At 38.0% G+C, this 19,438-nt stretch overlaps 2 protein-coding genes and 1 long non-coding RNA gene across 3 annotated transcripts; 2 read left to right on the top strand and 1 right to left on the bottom strand.

The window, feature by feature from the left end:
* Positions 1-662: 662 nt before the first annotated feature.
* On the top strand, positions 663-5,648 carry LOC110904389 (magnesium-chelatase subunit ChlD, chloroplastic). Its single transcript, XM_022150244.2, has 14 exons — positions 663-1,034; positions 2,126-2,304; positions 2,445-2,846; positions 2,935-3,058; positions 3,165-3,257; positions 3,418-3,513; positions 3,590-3,718; positions 3,836-4,063; positions 4,148-4,303; positions 4,444-4,551; positions 4,665-4,799; positions 5,004-5,159; positions 5,238-5,358; positions 5,438-5,648. The coding sequence occupies exons 1-14, from the start codon at positions 726-728 to the stop codon at positions 5,521-5,523; spliced, it is 2,322 nt and encodes a 773-aa protein (XP_022005936.1). The 5' UTR covers positions 663-725; the 3' UTR covers positions 5,524-5,648.
* Positions 5,649-6,980: 1,332 nt separating this feature from the next.
* LOC110904388 (splicing factor 3B subunit 6-like protein) lies at positions 6,981-7,584 on the bottom strand. Its single transcript, XM_022150243.2, has one exon. It carries the CDS (start codon positions 7,486-7,488, stop codon positions 7,111-7,113), a length of 378 nt encoding a protein of 125 aa, XP_022005935.1. The 5' UTR covers positions 7,489-7,584; the 3' UTR covers positions 6,981-7,110.
* Positions 7,585-17,130: 9,546 nt separating this feature from the next.
* Positions 17,131-18,824, top strand: LOC110906108. Its single transcript, XR_002573668.2, has 3 exons — positions 17,131-17,276; positions 17,774-17,840; positions 18,635-18,824. It is a non-coding gene; the product is annotated as an uncharacterized LOC110906108 (long non-coding RNA).
* The last annotated feature ends 614 nt before the right edge of the window (positions 18,825-19,438 follow it).

Below are 19,438 nucleotides of genomic sequence, written 5' to 3'. Positions count from 1 at the left end.
GCAGTTCAAAATAATTTTTTACTTTTGTCCCAAACTGAAAATGACGACAAATGACGACTTTGCATTTTCGCCCCGTTTAAAAAATTATGATTTCGCCTTCAGTTTAAAATTATGTTTTTGCCCGGTTCAAAATAAAACTATGCTTTTGCCCCCTATTCAAAATTACGATTTTGCCCTCAGTTCAAATTAAAAATATAGTTTTTTCCCCAGCTTAAAATTACGATTTTGTCCTTAGTGCAAAGTTATATTACGATTTTGTCTCCGGTTCAAATTTATAGTATTGTCATCACTTTAACTTTTGCCAAATTACGATTTTACCCAAGTCAACAAATACAACTTTGCCCTTAGTTCAAATTACAGTATTGCTATCGTTTTAGTTTTTTAGCAAAACTATAAAAGTGTTTTTTTTATATTAGTTGACTGGATTTAATTTTTTTTCATGTCAAGGAGCTTACTAAAACTCGCTCATTAATCCTTACAAGCTACAGTTTTGCCCTGAGCTCAGAGCTACGGTCTTGTCATCGTTTTAGTTTTTTTTTTCCTAACAAAACTATAATAGTGTTTTTTTTAATTGATTGAGAATTATTCGGCCATCGCCCCGCAACGCGGGCGATGGCATTAACTAGTATAATACAAACCCCAAAAAAATAATATGATAATTATAGCAAGACAGGGAAAGTGGGTATGGATAACGGTAATCCAACCAGATAAGAAGAGAAAGCTGAATGCTTCTCTCCCCCTTTCACTCTTCTTCAATGGCGCTTCTGCAATCTCCAGCGTCTATTAGTGGCGATTCTTCTACACAATCAAACCCTCCTTTCATCCACACTCCCTTCATATTCCCCTTCAATTTACGCACCCTTTCTACCAACTCCCTCAAGATCAAACACAACAACAACATCCATCGATTCCGCATTCGTGCATCAGCAACTCTTGAATCCAACAATGGCGCCGCCACTCTCTCTGTCGGAGTTGATTCCACCGTCACTCCTTATGGCAGACAGTACTTTCCACTCGCCGCAGTAGTTGGACAAGTAGGTCTTTCTCATTTTGAATTTTACTTATTTATTTATTTGCATTTGCATTTTCATTTTCATTTTCTTATGGATGTTGTAGATTGTAAATGAAATTAGGAATAATGGTTTTAGTTTAGATTCTGAATCACTCTTCGTCAGCTTTGACAATATATTATATGCATCATACAGTGTAGCATATTATTAACTTAGACATGTGAATTTACAACAGTTAACACAAGTTAGGTAGAGTTCGTTTCCTGGAGTGTAATGGAATTGGATATTAAAGAATTCCTTTGAAATCCCATGATGTGTTTGGTGGGTATAATAATTATCAACGGAATTGGAATGTAAAATGACATACCTATCTTGTATCCAAAAACAAGGAGGTGAACCGGGTAATTTAGATTTAGTCGTTCCATTCAATGAAACGAACACTACCCTACTTTCCTGTTATGTGGACGGTGAATTGGAATACAAAATACACCAGTTACTTTTTTTAGATGATTTCATACTCCCTGGTAGGGGTGTTCAGAAACCATTGAAATCGCCCGAACCGTCCAAACCGAGCTAACTTGGTTGGAAACCTGGTTTTCACGGTCTGGAAGCAGCTGGCAAAACGAACCCAGCTGGTTCACTTTAGTTTTTTTATAAATGTACTGATAGAGACCAATTCGAGATGGTCAATCTCCCAAGATAGATAACCCTTAGAGGGGGTCAAGCTCTAAGAACACAAGATAAAGAAGAGACTATTTTTTTCTTCAATTTTCTGCTATCCTCCATTGATAAACTTGCAATGCCTTTTATAGGCTACATAAGGGAATAACTGAAATGGAAGTTAATAAGAACATGACTACCACTACTCTAGAGGTTTATAAAATAACTAACACAAAACAAATAAAAAGTTGCATTAAAGGATGATGCATGGCAACGTGTAAAGATTGTGGATAAAGTGGTGTATGTGTAGGTTGACTAGACTTTGGCACGTATCATGTACCTTTATCGATGTGCTCATATATTTTCTCAAAACTGGCCGAACCGGACCATGTAAACCCCTATTCTCTAGCCGGTGCAATGTTCATATAGTTTACTGAGAGTAGCTCATCTAACAGGATGCTATTAAAACTGCTCTTTTACTCGGGGCTATTGACCGTGAGATTGGAGGGATTGCAATCTGCGGAAAAAGAGGAACGGCCAAAACTGTTATGGCACGCGGGTTACATGCCATTCTGCCTCCTATTGAGGTAGTTGTTGGATCGTTTTCAAATGCTGATCCAGCCTGTCCTGAAGAGTAAGGTTACCAAATCTTGACAATGTTTAAATACATTAACTTATATCTCATTTTATAATCAGTTGATGCTATACATTCACATAATCCTTTAGCAATCTTCATGTCTAACCTAAACTTTGTTTTATTTATAATTTTTGAAGGTGGGAAGACGGGCTTGCTGAAAAAGTGGAATATGACTCTTCTGGTAACATCAAGACTCAAGTAGTCAGATCACCGTTTGTGCAGATTCCACTTGGTGTTACAGAAGATCGATTGATTGGATCTGTTGACGTTGAAGAATCTGTCAAAACCGGAACCACCGTATTCCAGCCAGGTCTTTTGGCTGAAGCACATAGAGGAGTTCTTTATGTTGATGAAATCAACTTACTGGATGAGGGCATAAGTAACTTGCTTCTTAATGTGTTGACTGACGGTGTTAATATTGTTGAAAGAGAAGGAATCAGCTTTCGCCACCCGTGCAAACCGTTGTTAATTGCTACTTATAATCCAGAAGAGGGTGCTGTACGTGAACATTTACTGGACCGTATTGCAATTAATTTGAGGTAGACTTCTTATACTCGCTTACATAAAAATATTACAAGAATTTGTTGGCCTTTATACGTTTCTACCAATGAAATCTCGGTTCTGCAGTGCAGATCTTCCAATGAGTTTTGAGGATCGTGTTGCGGCTGTAGGGATTGCGACACAGTTTCAAGAACAAAGTAATGACGTTTTTAAAATGATGGAGGAAGAAACAGACTCTGCAAAGACTCAGGTAATGTGATCCTATCATAATGTTGCAGAAATAGTTGTAATAATAATATCTGTGGCGAAATTGTGCGTTAAATGATAGTTAAATATGTTATAAAACATTCTTACAGATTATTTTGGCACGGGAGTATTTGAAGGACGTAACTGTTAGTCGAGAGCAACTAAAATACCTGGTCATGGAAGCTCTTCGTGGCGGTTGCCAGGTTGAATACGTCTTACTCTTAGTATTGCACGTCTCCCGATGATAAAGCATTTCGAAATATAATCACTAAAAAGTAAATAATGAAATAGATAATTAAAAATTGGATAAAACAGAGATAACTGAACAGAGATAACGGAAACGAACTTTTGAGGGCTTTACAGGGGCACAGGGCTGAGCTATATGCCGCACGTGTTGCCAAATGTTTGGCTGCTTTTGAAGGTCGTGATAAAGTCAACGTGGATGACCTAAAGAAAGCTGTAAGTATCTTATTTTGGACTTGTAAAAAGGTGTGGTTAAATTTCACCATTTAACTTTCTAGCTATGTAATGACAGGTAGAACTCGTAATTCTTCCTCGTTCAATATTTAACGAGACCCCACCGGACCAGCAACAACAACAGCCGCCGCCCCCTCCACCGCCACCGCAAAGTCAGGATTCCGAGAACCAAGAAGAGAATGAAGAGGTCTAAACGCTAAACTTTAAATAAACCTAATATGATCAAATTATTTTTCTTATTAATCTATAAACTTGTTGCCAATTCGGGCATATGCTAATAACGAGAGCTTTGTTGTACTAACAGCAAGAAGAAGAAGAAGAAGATAACGAAGATGATGAAAATGATCAGGAGAATGAACAGCAAGATCAAATACCGGAAGAATTTATTATCGATGCCGAAGGGGGTTTCGTGGATGAGAAACTTCTCTTCTTTGCACAACAAGCACAGAGAAGAAAGGGGAAAGCCGGGAGGGCTAAGAATGTAATTTTCTCAGAGGATAGAGGTCGATATATTAAACCAATGCTTCCCAAGGTAAGAGATTCGACAGGTTCTCATAATTGTGGGCTTTTTTTTTATTTTAGTAAACTGTAAACCGTATATGTTGATATCAAACAGGGTCCGGTGAAACGATTGGCTGTTGATGCAACATTAAGAGCAGCTGCACCGTATCAAAGATTGCGTAGGGAACAAGACATACAAAAGACTAGAAAGGTTTTTGTAGAGAAAACGGATATGCGAGCTAAAAGAATGGCCCGTAAAGCAGGAGCACTGGTAAGTTAAGTACCTTATGGCTACAGTTTTGTAGCCTATCTCGATGTTCATCGGGTTACAAACAAATAAAAGTAAATGTACTTTTTGATGAACCTTGAAATCGCCTTCTTTTGTAACACAATTCTTTTTTCACGTGACAGGTTATATTTGTGGTTGATGCTAGTGGAAGCATGGCATTAAATCGAATGCAGAATGCAAAAGGTGCAGCACTTAAACTATTAGCGGAGAGCTATACAAGCAGAGATCAGGTAATTATGTAATTTACAATATAACACTTCCTTGTTCTTTGCAACCCTTCTTATTATGACTTATGTGTTACAATAACATGATTTTTTTTTTCTTTCACTTGTGTAAAACTTAGGTTGCCATTATTCCTTTTCGTGGAGATGCTGCAGAAGTTCTTTTGCCACCTTCTAGATCCATCTCTATGGCTAGGAAACGGTTAGAGAGGCTTCCTTGTGGTGGAGGGTCTCCCCTTGCTCATGGACTCACCACGGTAAATTTATTAAATTATGCGTTAAAAATACAACTTGGACAACTTTCAACCTATTTGACATGTTTCCTTTTTAGCGGCTTGATAGTTTTATTACCCATTTGACTTGTTAAGAGGCAAGTACTACCCGATTCAACCCATTCATAAAAACGGGATGAAATTACTTGTTTATCTATCTATTTGAATCTTTATTTGGAATCTGGTCAGGCTGTTCGGGTTGGGATGAATGCAGAGAAAAGTGGAGATGTCGGGCGTATAATGATTGTAGCTATAACTGATGGTAGAGCAAATATTTCACTCAAAAGATCCAACGATCCTGAAATGGCTTCCGATGCACCCAGGCCTTCTTCTCAAGAGTTGAAGGTTATTTCATTTATTCACCGAAATGCACAAACTAAACATAATTGGATATTGATTCATTCTGTTGTGTAACATTTATAGGATGAGATACTTGAAGTGGCTGGCAAAATTTACAAAGCAGGAATGTCACTCCTTGTCATTGACACAGAAAATAAGTTCGTTTCAACTGGTTTTGCTAAAGAGATTGCACGAGTCGCCCAAGGTATGATTTCTCGCCACTAAATTGTTGTATAAGATTATAATCTGGTTCATGGCTGATATTTGGTTTATTACTTTACCAGGAAAATATTATTACCTGCCTAATGCCTCAGATGCTGTTATATCTGCTGCAACAAAGGATGCTTTATCAAGTTTGAAAAACTCTTGAATCATACAATTATACAAATTGTACTTTATCTGCTGTGGTTTTTGTTTTCACTAAATGCGAGACAAAATTGATAGATCGATATCATACAACGTTTATTGAGTGAGGTTCATACTCTAACTTGTGCATATCAAAGTGTGAAACAATTTGTTGTTTGGTAGGAAGCAAGGTGTGTGGGAAAGCTTGGTTCGAGACGCGTCATTTTCAGTGAGAATTGAATTGTTTTGAATCAGGTCGGGTCTAGTTGACCCGCCAACATTTTTTTAATCCATTTTTTAAAAAACAATGAATGAAGGTGTTAATTGTGATAAAAATCAATAACCAACTAGATATTTAAATATACTACTTTAGAAGGTTTTTATAATTTCTACATTATAAGTACACTTCGAGCAACTCCAATCCAGTTGAACCATTCTCTCTTTTTGCTACATTTGTTTGCAATAAATATAAAACACAACCCAGATTAGCAGATGCATGGATTTGACACGTGACAGTTAGACTAGAAGGTATGGAGGAGGCAAGTCCTCCAAGGATGGGCTGCCACGTCACCGCCACGTAGGAGTGGCTTGGAGGGGATGGACCTAGGGGGTGGGGGATGAACCCCTTTGTGTATATATATGTATGTATGTATAGGTATATGTGAGAGAAGGAAGGAGAAGGAGGCCCGGCGAGTTCGGCTGTGGGCTGCTGGTGAGGACGGGACGGGAGGGAGGGGGGCGGTGTGGGGGACCGGCGCCGGTCCTAGCCGGGCCTCAGCCGGCCCCCATACCTTCTAGTCTTAGAAGCAATCAAACTGCAACATGTACGATGTTAACTAGGGACTCAATTTGTTAAAAAAAAGTTCTTATGGTTGTAGAAGACGCATTTGATCAACTTTACGATGCTAAGGACATGTTTGGTTTGCAAGTTTGGGATTTGAGTTATAATAAGTAAAACAATAGTTGTTACTTTTTAATATGTAGGTTCTAAATCAAAGTCATCTAAACATATATGGATATAGAAACCGGCATGAACAAGTCACAAATGGTATTTTATCGATGACGGTGATTCAAGCATTACATATATTTAAATCACAAGATCAATCATTATTTCTAGTTGCTTTGCAAGACCAACATACACCATTATCAACTTGATTAAATGTAGTGGGGAAAAGTTTTAAGTTTGTTGCTCATTTACCAACAGTCAAGTCCACTTGCTCTTTTAGATGTTATTTATGCATCTTCAGTATTTACATACGTCTTAATAAACCACCACATTATACGAAGATAACAAAGAAGGCTAGGGACCGGTGGCCAAAAGTTGTATTAGATTTGCCTAAAGTCCATTCCAATCAACATTCATTTTACTGAACTAGTCTCATTTCTCTCTCACCAGAGGTGAGAACATGAAGGAAAAAAAATGTACAGAACAAGGTTGAGATCTTTAAACTCAGAAAAAAAAAAGATATCAGTACACCAATATGCTCAAATTGCACTGCTTTAAACTCAGAAAAAAAAGATTATAGTATTAAAATTCATCGATTCGCAAGTTTACAGCTAGAATTACAATTAAAAGCCCTAAAAACCGATGAAACAATAATAACATACAAACTCACTTGAGATCTTTAGCAGTAACCCCGTACTTCTCCTGAAGCTTAGTAAGCTCTTCCTCTTTCTTCTTCTGATCAAACTTCTTACTCATCTTCGCATGCTGATAATACAACACAATCAAATACCTATTCGCAACGTTGAAACCTGAAAGATGATCCACTGCTGTTTTCGCATCGTATATGTCTTCGTAGACCACAAAAGCGGTACCTCGTGTGTCCTTGTTGGTTCCGATACGTATCTGGCGAATTGCACCGTATTTTCCGAAGATATCGTACATCTCTTCCGATGTGATGTTGAATGGCAAGTTGCGTACGTACAGGACTCGGTTTACTTCCGGTGGAAGCCTCGTGTTTCCCTTTCTTAGATTGATTGTCGCCATTCAAGATCGCTGGTGAGAAAATTAGGGTTTTGAATACGGAGGGATTTGGGTTTTTTTTTTAAAATTTGATAGAGCGAGTTTTGTTGACCATAATTATATTATTTTAAGGCTATATTTAAAACCGACCTATAACTTTCGAGAAGTTATTTATAGAGTTAATTGCTCGGATGGTTCCTGTGGTTTCACGTTTTTTCACGTTTAGTCCTCACATTTTGAAAATAGCATGTATGCTCCCTATGGTTTGTCATTTTGTTACTCGGATAGTCTCCCAACATTTACTCCGGGGACTATCCGAGTAACAAAATGACAAACCATAGGGAGCATACCTGCTATTTTAAACTAACTGACATCTACTCAGGGACTATTCGAGTAACAAAATAACAAACCATAGGGAGCATACCTGCTATTTTCAAAAGGTGGGGACTAAACATGAAAAATATTGAAACCACAAGGACCATCCGAGCAATTAACTCTTATTTATATTTATATATTATTAATTTGTAACATCAGTATGTTTCCTATTGTTGTACTTTGAGCTTTGTGAGTATTATGTGTTTTAGGTGGTTGTTAATTTGTAACATTAGTATGCTTCCTATTGTTCTACTTTGAGCTTTGTGAGTATTATGTGCTTTAGATGGTTGTTAATTTGTAGGGCTGGGTCTATTCGCACACGCCTTTTGTCTTTTTGCACATCCAAAGCGCCGCGCTATGGCCAAAGCGGGGCGCTTTGGTGACAAGGACTGACTTCTGTCAGTCCTTGTCTGTTGACCAAGACCAAAGCGCCCCGCTTTGGCCATAGCGCGACGCTTTGAATGTTTTTTTTAAACAGATGGGATGTGGGTTGATGTGGGTTAGTTTGGTAGGGATTTTTGGTTGAATTAGTTTGGTAGAGATTTTGGAGGAAAAATTTTTATTTTAGTTTTATTACATATAATTCATAGTTGTTTTATAATTACGTCATTATTTTTATAGAATGTGTATAATATAAGTTCTTAACGTTGTTTATTTTGTTAAATTAAACGAACACGTTAAATAAAATGTACAGAAAGCCATAAGAATCAAACGTAAACAATCCAAAACCAACGTAATGTAAATAGAAGATTAATTGCAATATATATATATATATGTATATCAGTTTGTACATACAATACAAAACAAAAAGGTACAACTGAGTACATAATACATAACAAAACACTAAACAAACAAAGTAAGGTACTAATCCTCGTGCGGTGGGGACGGTGGGAGGGGAAGTGGAGGCAACCCAGCGAGCTCTCGTAGATCAACGAGCGTCTCGACGATCCAGTCAATGCGTGCGCCCTGACGTCTGAGGCGCCGGTCGAAGTCCCGAGCCACCTCACGCGCTGCCGGAGGCAGGTCAGCGTAAACGTGCTGCGGGTACTGTGGCGGCTCAGGAGCTGGCTGAACTGGTGGTAACGGGATCTCCTCGACTTGCTCCTCCTGAGCCGGATCCTGAGGCTGATCGAGGCCCAGAGCCTGTAGCTGAGCCTGCTGAGCGGCCTCCTGAACATGAGGAGGGACTAACACTCCAGGCCTCACCTCAATAACAACCGGGATGACCTTCGGCTGCCAAATCAGCCCGTCACGACCCTTGAACCTCAGACCAACATCAAAGGTACGGGTGATCTGCATGCTAGATACTGACGCGCGGCCCAACCTGGATGACGGGATCGGATCGGACAGCAGCGGATCATGCTCGGGCACGATCCCTAGCGAGCGTGCAATGGCGGTGATGTATGAGCCAGTGTGCAGCTGCCTGCGGAGCTGCCGGTGGTATGCTGTGGCAAAGTAATCTGCCAGGCAGGCTGCTAGATCGCAGGGCTGGCGGCGAATGAGGCAATATAGAAAGAAAAGGTCACTGAGGTTGACCTTCTCCCTGCTGGTACCCCGCGGTGCGATAGATGACGCGATAACATGGTGCAGGTATCGGTACAAGGGGTCTCTAATGGTGGTGGCCTTTTGCCAGGATTTCCCAAAGGGAACCCTGGAAATGGCCCTCCAGAAACTGATAAGCGTCTGCCTGTCCATCATCGTAACCGCCTGCGTATATAAATCAGTATCGAGCTCAGGCTCTGTGTACAAACCTGTAAGGACAACAAACTGCCGCACACTCATCTGAAACTCCTGACCGGCGAGACGGAATGTAACCTCGTGGACTGGAAAATCCGGGTCCTCCACGTAATCCGCCGGATGCGGCGCGTATGTAAACGTAGAAAGAAACTCGACCGCAAGCTCAGGGTACGAGTCCTCCATCGCTAACTCAAATAGGCGCGACCATATCACGCGCCCGCTCGACCTCTCCCACGGTAGTCAGCAGCTCCCAGTCTATCCCTACATGCCCCCCAATCTCTATGGTGCGCAACCTAGCGCATCTCCCCCTCGCCCGTGACCCCTGCGGAAACTGCAGGTACGGACATGGCGGCTCTCCCTCGTCCCCCACCTCTCCCTCAGCCTCCATATGCTCAATCTCGTCATCGGAGGAATCCATCTCTGCACGTTGAAAATATAATAAATAAATAATATTATTTAAACAATTTAAATAATAAACAAATAATATTAAATATAAAACAATAAACAAATAATATTATTAAACAATTTAAATAATAAACAAATAATGATATTAAACAAATAATATTAAACAAACAAATAATAATATTAAATAAACAAATAATAATATTAAATAAATAATATTAAACAAATAATATTAAACAAATAATAATATTAAATAATAAACAAATAATATTATTAAACAATTTAAATAATAAACAAATAATAGTAAATATAAAATAATAAACAAATAATATTATTAAACAATTTAAATAATAAACAAATAATATTAAATATAAAATAATAAACAAATAATATTATTAAACAATTTAAATAATATTAAATATAAAATATTAAACAAATAATATTATTAAACAATTTAATATTATTAAACAAATAATATTAAATGTAAAATAATAAACAAATAATATTATTAAACAATTTAAATAATATTAAATATAAAATAATAAACAAATAATATTATTAAACAATTTAAATAATAAACAAATAATATTAAATATAAAATAATAAACAAATAATATTATTAAACAATTTAAATAATATTAAATATAAAATATTAAACAAATAATATTATTAAACAATTTAATATTATTAAACAAATAATATTAAATATAAAATAATAAACAAATAATATTATTAAACAATTTAAATAATATTAAATATAAAATAATAAACAAATAATATTATTAAACAATTTAAATAATAAACAAATAATATTAAACAAATAATAAATAAATAAAAAAATAAACATGAACCAAAGCGCCCCGCTTTGGCCTCGGCGCGGCGCTTTGGTTCTTCATTTTGAAGAACAGAACCCAGCCAGATCGATCAAAACCCGCCCAATCAACACAAATTTCAACATGTACATTTAACCAAAACGATTAAGGGTGTTCGATCTTACCTTTTAGCGGTTTGAAAGCTTGAAAACGAAGATCTCCGGCTCAAGTGTGTGAAATCGCACCTTTGTGTGTGTTTTTATGTTTGTGGTTGAAATGGGGGAGAAGATGCCCCGCTTCAGGTTAAACGATGGACCGAAGCGCCCCGCTATGGCCATAGCGCGGCACTTTGAGGTCCAAAGCGGCTTGCTTAGGTCAAAGCGCGGCGCTTAGGTCCTTTTTTTTATTTTTTAAAATTGTTTTTAATTCACAAACGCGTCGATAATAGTCTAAATTTTACGCTTTTTCCATTATACATCATTTTTTAATATATATGGACTATACTACAAGCTCCGGATCAAATCGGTTACGTGTGATGTCATATTCCATTATATCGTATCATTTTGGTTTGAAAGCATAAGGACTCCTATGAGTAGTGGTATGTGTATCAGCCGCCTACCGTACATGAACATGACGTATTTTTTCATTAATTGTAGTATTATGATGTATATTGTCATTTTGGGTCGTACAAGTGCGTATTGAATCTGATTGGGTCGTGTCGGTGACATTCGGTTTTTAACGTGATGTAACGCATATATTGAACAAACACAAACGTGATTATTATTAAACACATTTAAGATACATCGTGAACATATGGGGTTACATTAAGGTCAGGGGGACGATACGTAAGCATTTCGTACGCGTTGATCTGATCCCTGTATAATGTGTGCCAGGCTGCTGCGCGCTCTGTTTTGTTCGCTCTCCAGAGTAGGTTTGGGGGAGGCATTGGATAACAACCTCCAAGCTCTACATGTATGAAATGCCCATCGTTGACGAACACAACCACAACCACCAGGGGAGGTTGCTCAGCTTAGTTTGGCCCGCCCAGCAGAGGGAAAATTGTATCGCTCCCACGAATGTCGAAGGTGTGAACAATCACACCGTATCGTTGGGCAATAAGAAACCCCGTCTCAGGCATCGTCATGTAATTTTCGATACCTGCTCGTCCCACCCCCTTGAAATCGATCCGTCTAACCAGCGCATCATAATGTCCTATGTTTTCCGGATCGAAAACCTGCCTCCAAAGCGATTTGTTCATACGTAACTCCTTTATAAGTTGTTTCCGGATCATCAAATATGAATTTTGTTTCACTCCTAACCCAACAGCCACCGATCGAAACCCACAATGACCATCTGGTTTCACGTCCTTTATTCTAACGATGTATGGATGGATCACTTTGGGAATCTGAGATGCGTAGTTGCGGATCGCTATATCCGTCTTAGGACCGAGCTTGATCATCGGGAAATCAGGGTGTAGGTTGAGCGGGTTGGTATTATTTTCTCTTCTAGAATCTTCGGGTGATATGTACGAACTGTGACGGGGAAGATCGTCTGAGGCCTCGACCCAAGTTTCTTCTGACGGAATGTAAGAGCTTTTTCTAGCGGCTTCAACCTTTCTTTCTTCCTGCGTTTTCAATGTTGGGCGACCACGAGTTTTCTTCAGAACAGCAGGTGGTTTTTTGTTATTGTTCACTGGATTGAGGATTTGCTGAAACTTTTCAAAGAAACTCCTTTTCACTTGAGGGGGTGTTGGATCGATCTGTTGTTTCAATTTTTCAAATTCCGCGTCTACATCGATATCCTCTATGTTATTCCTTGCAGGCTTGAAGTCAAGCTTCTTCCAGAACACATCTATGTGTGTGATCCGGATTTGCTGACCTGTGGATGAAAACAAATTAGGTGGCAAAATCATACCGAGAAAGGTCAAAAATATTAATTACCGTTATTTTCCATCTTTTCCAAACGACAGACACATGGCAAACCACAGCTAGTAAAAAGTTGGCAACCACAGCTTGCACCGTAGGCTCTCAACCCGTCTTCCTTACGTTTTAGTTCCATACTCAAAAGCTCAATCGCATATATTGAAACCTTTCTGAGAATATATCCAAGCATGGGCTGATTCTTGGTGTGCGTCATCACTTTTCGGAGGCTTGTTTCAAAGCTACTTCTAATCTCGGCGTATTGTCTATCAACAACATGATCAACATACAGTACAAGTTTATCCAGTGTGTTGCGATGACTTGGAAAGTGAATTTTTAATGTTGCATGCATGCCCTCAACCCTGTTGGTCGTAGTTTGGTGAAAGTTGATAGTTTTGTTAATCCAGCAAGATACAAACTATTCACGGTACGGATCCAACCAGGATTTCTTCAAATAATCAAAAACCTCTAAAATTAAAAAAACGTAAATAGTCAGTTTTTGTTATTATATAAATTTGAACATAATTATGTAAGAAATACCCATGTTCACGGTCATCTTCTTTCAGCTGTGCTTCAAGGTTTTCCAAGTTATACATGTATATTTCCTCGGTCGTAGACTCGCACAATGTCCAAAATGTACGTACGAATTCTTTCCACTCCTTGTCAGAGAATTTCTTCTTGCTGTTCTTATTAATATTTTGTTGAATATGGAACCGACAAAGATACTTATGCGCTTTTGGAAAAACTTGTTCACACGCGTTCATTAGCGCAAAATCCCTGTCTGTTAAAATCACGCGCGGTTCCATACATCCTACCAGCATAGACTTGATCCTCTGCAACACCCATAGGTAGTTCTCTGACTTCTCAGCGGAAATTATCGCACAAGCAGCCGTAAACGATTTGTTTGTCGACGTCATGCCTACGACCTGAACAAATGGCAGGTTGTACATGTTCGTTTTATAGGTGGCGTCAATCATTAGCACATGCGGGAAGGCACACCACATAGTGAATGATTTTTCGTGAACAAAGAAGACATCTTCAACTTCGTTCGATATCTCATTCGTGCGCATGTAATAAGTGTAATTTTTTTCGAGAAGAATGTTTTCAAGTTTTTGCATCGGAGACTTACCGACATTTTTTTCGGCGTTGATCTTCTGAACAGCGTTGTGTATATCTTTCGGAATAAGCTTTCTAGCCGGATTGTTTTTTGTCAGCGTTCGCCAGATACTTTGGTTGGGAATATATTGCTCTGCCAACTCCTTAACCAGTTTTTTATCCTCCGAAGAAAGCCCTCTCGCATACGCGTGACCCTCGAAGTTTTCAATAGGAGTGTGGTTATGCTTCGCCTTCGTCACCTCGATCCTCCAAACACTTCCGGATGATTCTGAAAACCCGATCATCTCGAACGGGCAGCCTATTTTCTTGCTACCCGTTTTCCTCTGTGTAGCTATACTCTTATGCTCCCCACCAAAAGTACATTGAAACCAAATCTTGTAATTCTCTCCTCTTTTATTCAACCTCTTAGTCACAATGAGGTAACCATTGTCTTTTGCCGTGTCTTGTACCCAACGTACCAACTCTTTACGTGACGAAAAGGTCTGCGTTGTATCAAACGAAAATGTAACCGGGTAACAACCTTCCTCGTCAACAGACACATCCTCCGGCTCACCATCATCACCGAGGTTCGAATAGACTTGATGTTCAAAGCTCTGTTCACAACCGTAACTCTGGTTTGGATAACACTCCTGCTGTACAAAGCTTTGCTCGCCACCGTAACCGAAATTCGAATAACCTTGTAAGCTCTGTTGACAACCGTAACTGTCATTTGGATAACACTCCTGCTGTACAAAGCTATACTCGCCACCGTAACGAAATTCGAATAACCTTGTTGTGCGTAAGGGTCCTCCACAGGGGTATTCAAATCCAGCTTCACCGTGTTATCACGATAACGAATGCCAGATACAACTTCTGCCTCCCCCAAGTTGGACGAGACCGGTTTCTCATACGAGTCAGAAATAACGGTCCCCTCGTAAGAATCAGGAACAACTGACTCGTCAGAATATTGACCGAAAAGATAGTTGCTTAACCACGACATCATTTTTTCAAGACATGTAACTAATAGAGCAAAGAAAATCGACAAACAACAAAATCACCGAATGGTGAATGTTGAGTCTGAGCAGGTTTTAAAAGTGAACATTTGGGGTCGAAGCGCCGCGCTTTGGCCATAGCGCGGCGCTTAGGGTTCACGAGACACCTGCAACCTCGTATCCCTTTATGTCTCTGCAATGTCAGTCAGTCAGTCAAACCTCGTATCACCTTTTGTCGACCTAAGCGCCCCGCTTTGGCCATAGCGCGGCGCTTAGGGGTGTGAAAATTATTTTCGCGTGTGTAATTAGCATGACCCATTTGTAGAGTTAAATGCTTGGTTGGTCCCTGTGGTTTGTAAAAATTTCATACTTGGTCCTAGTATATATTAATTTGCAACATATATGTGCATTATGGTTTTGTAACATAATGCTTAGTGGGTTGTATCACTAAAGACAAATTCATGTCTATGCATTATGGTTTGTAAGATAATGCTTAATGGGTTGTACCACTAAAGATAAATTTGTATTTCAATTAAAAACTATAAATAATTTTGCGAGTTAACACAGCGCAACGTGCGTGTGTGGTTAAATATTTTACGTCGTCTATTTTTTTCCGTTTCACAGGTTCATCGTAACGCTCGGGTCCTAGATCGACTTATTTATTTTTTATATGTTTAACGTTTCGGTGTAATTTTTTCGCATTAACACGCTGCAACTTCAGTGTTAGTGGTCGCTGGTAGTAGTGTGGCATTGGTGTGCGCCCCCGCCGCAACGCGGGGGTGCTTAATACTAGTTAAAGAGTAAAATGCATGGATAGTCCTGTGGTTTTGTAAAATAACACATATAGTGGATGTCTCTAGAGTGGATGTCCGTTACTCGGATAGTCCCTAGAGTGGATGTCCGTTAGTTTGTTACTCGGATAGTCCCTAGAGTGGATGTCCGTTAGTTTTATCCGTTAAATCTATGTAAAATGACAAAACTACCCCTTACTTTTATTAAAATATAATAAAAAAAGTAATTAATCATTAAAATATGAATTGGGCCCTACAATTAATTATGAATTATAAAATACAATATATAACACTTGTTAATATATCTACATATTTTTTTAAATAATTTAAATAGTTAAGATATCATCATCAAACCATCATGAAGACCTGCACATTCTAAGCTCCATTTTTCAACTATAGCCCTTCAATCAAACACCAATCCTCCAATTCACTCTCCTTCTTCCAATACTCAACCAACAATTCATTCAAAATGAACAACAGCAAGAATAATCCCCAACCTTCCTTCGATGAATCCGTGTACGAGGCCAGTGGCGGAGCTACACTTTGAACAACGGTGTCATCCGACACCATTGATTTTGTGTAGCAAATATAACATATAATAGGAAAAATTCGAGCGACACCATTGTTTTTTTACGAACGACACCATTGTTTTGTTTTCTTCTCAAAGAATTACATAATAAACAAATTTATATTTAAAAAATTAAGCTCAGTTACTTGAATTTAATTAGTATACTTTAAATCATTAAAGGTCCATGCTTAATTTTTATTTTTACTAATCCAGTGAGCATTATAGCCCCATGTCTAATTGGTTTTGTTTCAATTGTTTAACCTAACAGGATGTTTGATAATCATTTGAATGATGCGCGCACTTGTTTGTTATAATGAAAAAGAGGTTTTTTTTTTTTGCAAGTTGCCACTGAAAACTTTATGAATCGTTTTCAAAACATGAAAATGCGTACAGAGCAACTATTAAATGCATTTTTTTATATATTCAAATGACTTTGAAATTTTATTATGTGTTTTTATTCAATGACATTGTACTTTTACTTGATATTTACTTTTATTATGAGATTTGACCCGACTAGATCCGAACCGATCCAAAAAGTTCGACTCCGGGTTACTATAGTATCCATAAAAAACGACACCATAACAAAAATTTTCTGGCTCCGCCACTGTACGAGGCGGAGAGGCTTCGTCTGGACGCAAAAGCACGAGAATCAATGGCGATTGAAGCGGCTGAAATAGAGGATGATCCAAAGGGTTGGAAATGGGTGATTCGTAAGAGGATTTGGGATTTAATGGAGGCGAGTATGTAACACCCCAAAAACATAAACCCGTATATTATAAAGTTCAAAGAATAGATAAACAAGAGTTTACCAACTAGGAATTTAACCTAGTTAAATTCAAAGTCTTGAATTAATGCATGTTATGGTTAAAATAATTAAAACTAGAGAAAATCATAGTTAAAGGGACTAAACTTGTCAAAACTCAAAGTTATGTTACTAATAGTAACAAAATAAACCAAACCTCCCAAATTGGGAGTCTGGTCGATCAAGAAACAAGCAGGGGGGCGACATCCCCATTTCCAAACCCTAACTCAAGCAAAATCTCTTCAATTGAAGCCCCAAATCAGTTCCAAATCGAGCTCTAATCACATATTAGTAAACACCTCGTTGTAAGGATCAAAAGGTATGTGAAATTCAGTAATTTTGTTACATCACAAATTCTAGGTTAATTGTGAAACATGAGAAATTCAGCTTGATTGTTGATGCATGGCTGAAATTAGAAGGAGTATGAGGATTAGGATCAAACCCTAGATGATTTCTTGACATAACCTTGTATGATAATTTTAGGGTTACATAATCACCATTGTAGGTGATTAGAGAACTTTAAGAAGCTTGTTTAATGCTGAAATTATAACTCTTGTTTTGCATAATCTGAAAATTAGGAAATAAGTTCTGAAAAGATGATGAAAATTACTATTATAGTGAAATTAGATGTTGAATCGCAAGTCACGAACTTGTTTTTGAATGTAGAAAAATCTGACCCACTAGGTGTTTGTTGAAATGCCTAAGTAACGATTAAATGTGAAATTTGGATAAAAACGCAGATTTGATAATGGTCTATAATTGATGTGAAAATGGTCATGAAAATGATTCTAAACATGTTAAAAACTGAATTTCTAGGCAAAGAGTCCGGTTCCTCTAGCGGGCAAGCCGGAGGGGATTCACGAGGAAAAGGCGCGCTCTAAAGGTATAAAATTTTATCGTTTCATTACATTATACATATTATTAGCCTTATGCGTTGCTTAAAAGGAAAGAAAGCATGAGGACCAAGAATTTCCATTATGTCATGAATTTGGCTATTGCCTTAAACAAGTTATAAACATGAAATTGAGCATCCGTAAGGTGTTTAATCTCAGCACCTAAACGGGTCAAACAAGTTTTGGTAATAAACACGAAGCATGACTTTATTATATTGTGCGAATATTACATGAGGTGTAGGCCGTGTAGCGAACACCATAGACAAATTTAAAAGCCTTGTTCTTATTATAGGAGTTAAGGTTTGAATTGGATGCATGATAATAGAACAAACAATTAACTAGAAGTCTTGTAATTTAGCGTGTAAGATAGTTCCCGTAAACAAGCTCGATTAAGAAATAGTTGAGTAATGTTATAAACAAAACACAAGTATGAAGTATTAGCCCAGCCGTTTAGCGAATTATGCGAAATTATGCTGTTTCGACTCATAATGAATCAGCAAGAAAACTGCGTTTTAAACAAGGGAGTTATGTGCAGGGTCTACCGTAAATTACGGTAGTACCGTAATTTACGGTAGCCTGCAATTCTTTTACGGTGGATTCCTACTGAGTTACGGTAGGCCCCAAATGTCCAGAAGCCACCGTAATTTACGGTGACACCGTAAATTACGGTGGAGCCCTGTTTGATAAAATTTGTTTTGATCATTTTCTCGAACCAGTGTTCGGACCTGATTTGAATACGTAAATTTCCAAGAGTGATAGTACTAATGCTTGTTTAAAATGTTAGTTCTCAGGTACCCAAGTAAAGGATGAAGATCAAGAAAGCGAGTCGAACCGAACACACACATTTTTAGAACGCTTCCGCATCCAAACTTTTGTTTTAAAAACTATGTAAACTAATGGTAGTTACCGTCTTGAATGTGGTTTGTAACAACAATACATGTATGTTGTGTTAGTTTTGGGTTTAAACGATGAAAGTTTTCGTTAAGTCGTCATTTTGGCGTTAAATGCATGGTTTTTAGGTTGTTAAATCTGGTAATATAAACTGGGTCTTACAAGTTGGTAATCAGAGCTTAAGGTTGCCAATAAATGTTCGGTTCAAGCTTGATCAACATCCGGTAAGAGTAATTGCTTAAGTAAAATTTAAGGAGTATAGAAATAATTCACGAACAAATATGCAAGGAAAAGAGTGTGTAAACACACTCAAACACAAGAAAAGCATGAAACAAGAATAATAGAATCAAGAGTGTGTAAGCACACTCAAACACAAGAAAGGCATGAAACAAGAATGATTGAGTCAAGTTACGAACTCGATCAAATCAAAACAAGTAAAACATGTATTACAAATGAAATGTTTAACAATGTATGTAAACATTTCAGTATCAAAGATGGCAAGCGGAGGTGATGGTGATGCGGTGCCAAGAGTCACCGAACAAATGAGAATAGTGATTGCCGAAGAGGTTGGAAAGGCGATCGAAAACAGTTTGTCGAACTTCATTGATAAAATCCAAAATACGGTTTTATCAGTGGTAGAAGAGAGAATCAAGAAGCTAGAAGATAATTCAAATCTAGCAAAGGAAAAATCTGGGGA

The sequence above is a fragment of the Helianthus annuus genome, chromosome 14 (assembly GCF_002127325.2).
Source record: "Helianthus annuus cultivar XRQ/B chromosome 14, HanXRQr2.0-SUNRISE, whole genome shotgun sequence".
In the NCBI taxonomy this organism is placed as follows: domain Eukaryota; kingdom Viridiplantae; phylum Streptophyta; class Magnoliopsida; order Asterales; family Asteraceae; genus Helianthus; species Helianthus annuus.
This window is presented reverse-complemented; position numbering and strand designations above follow the sequence as displayed.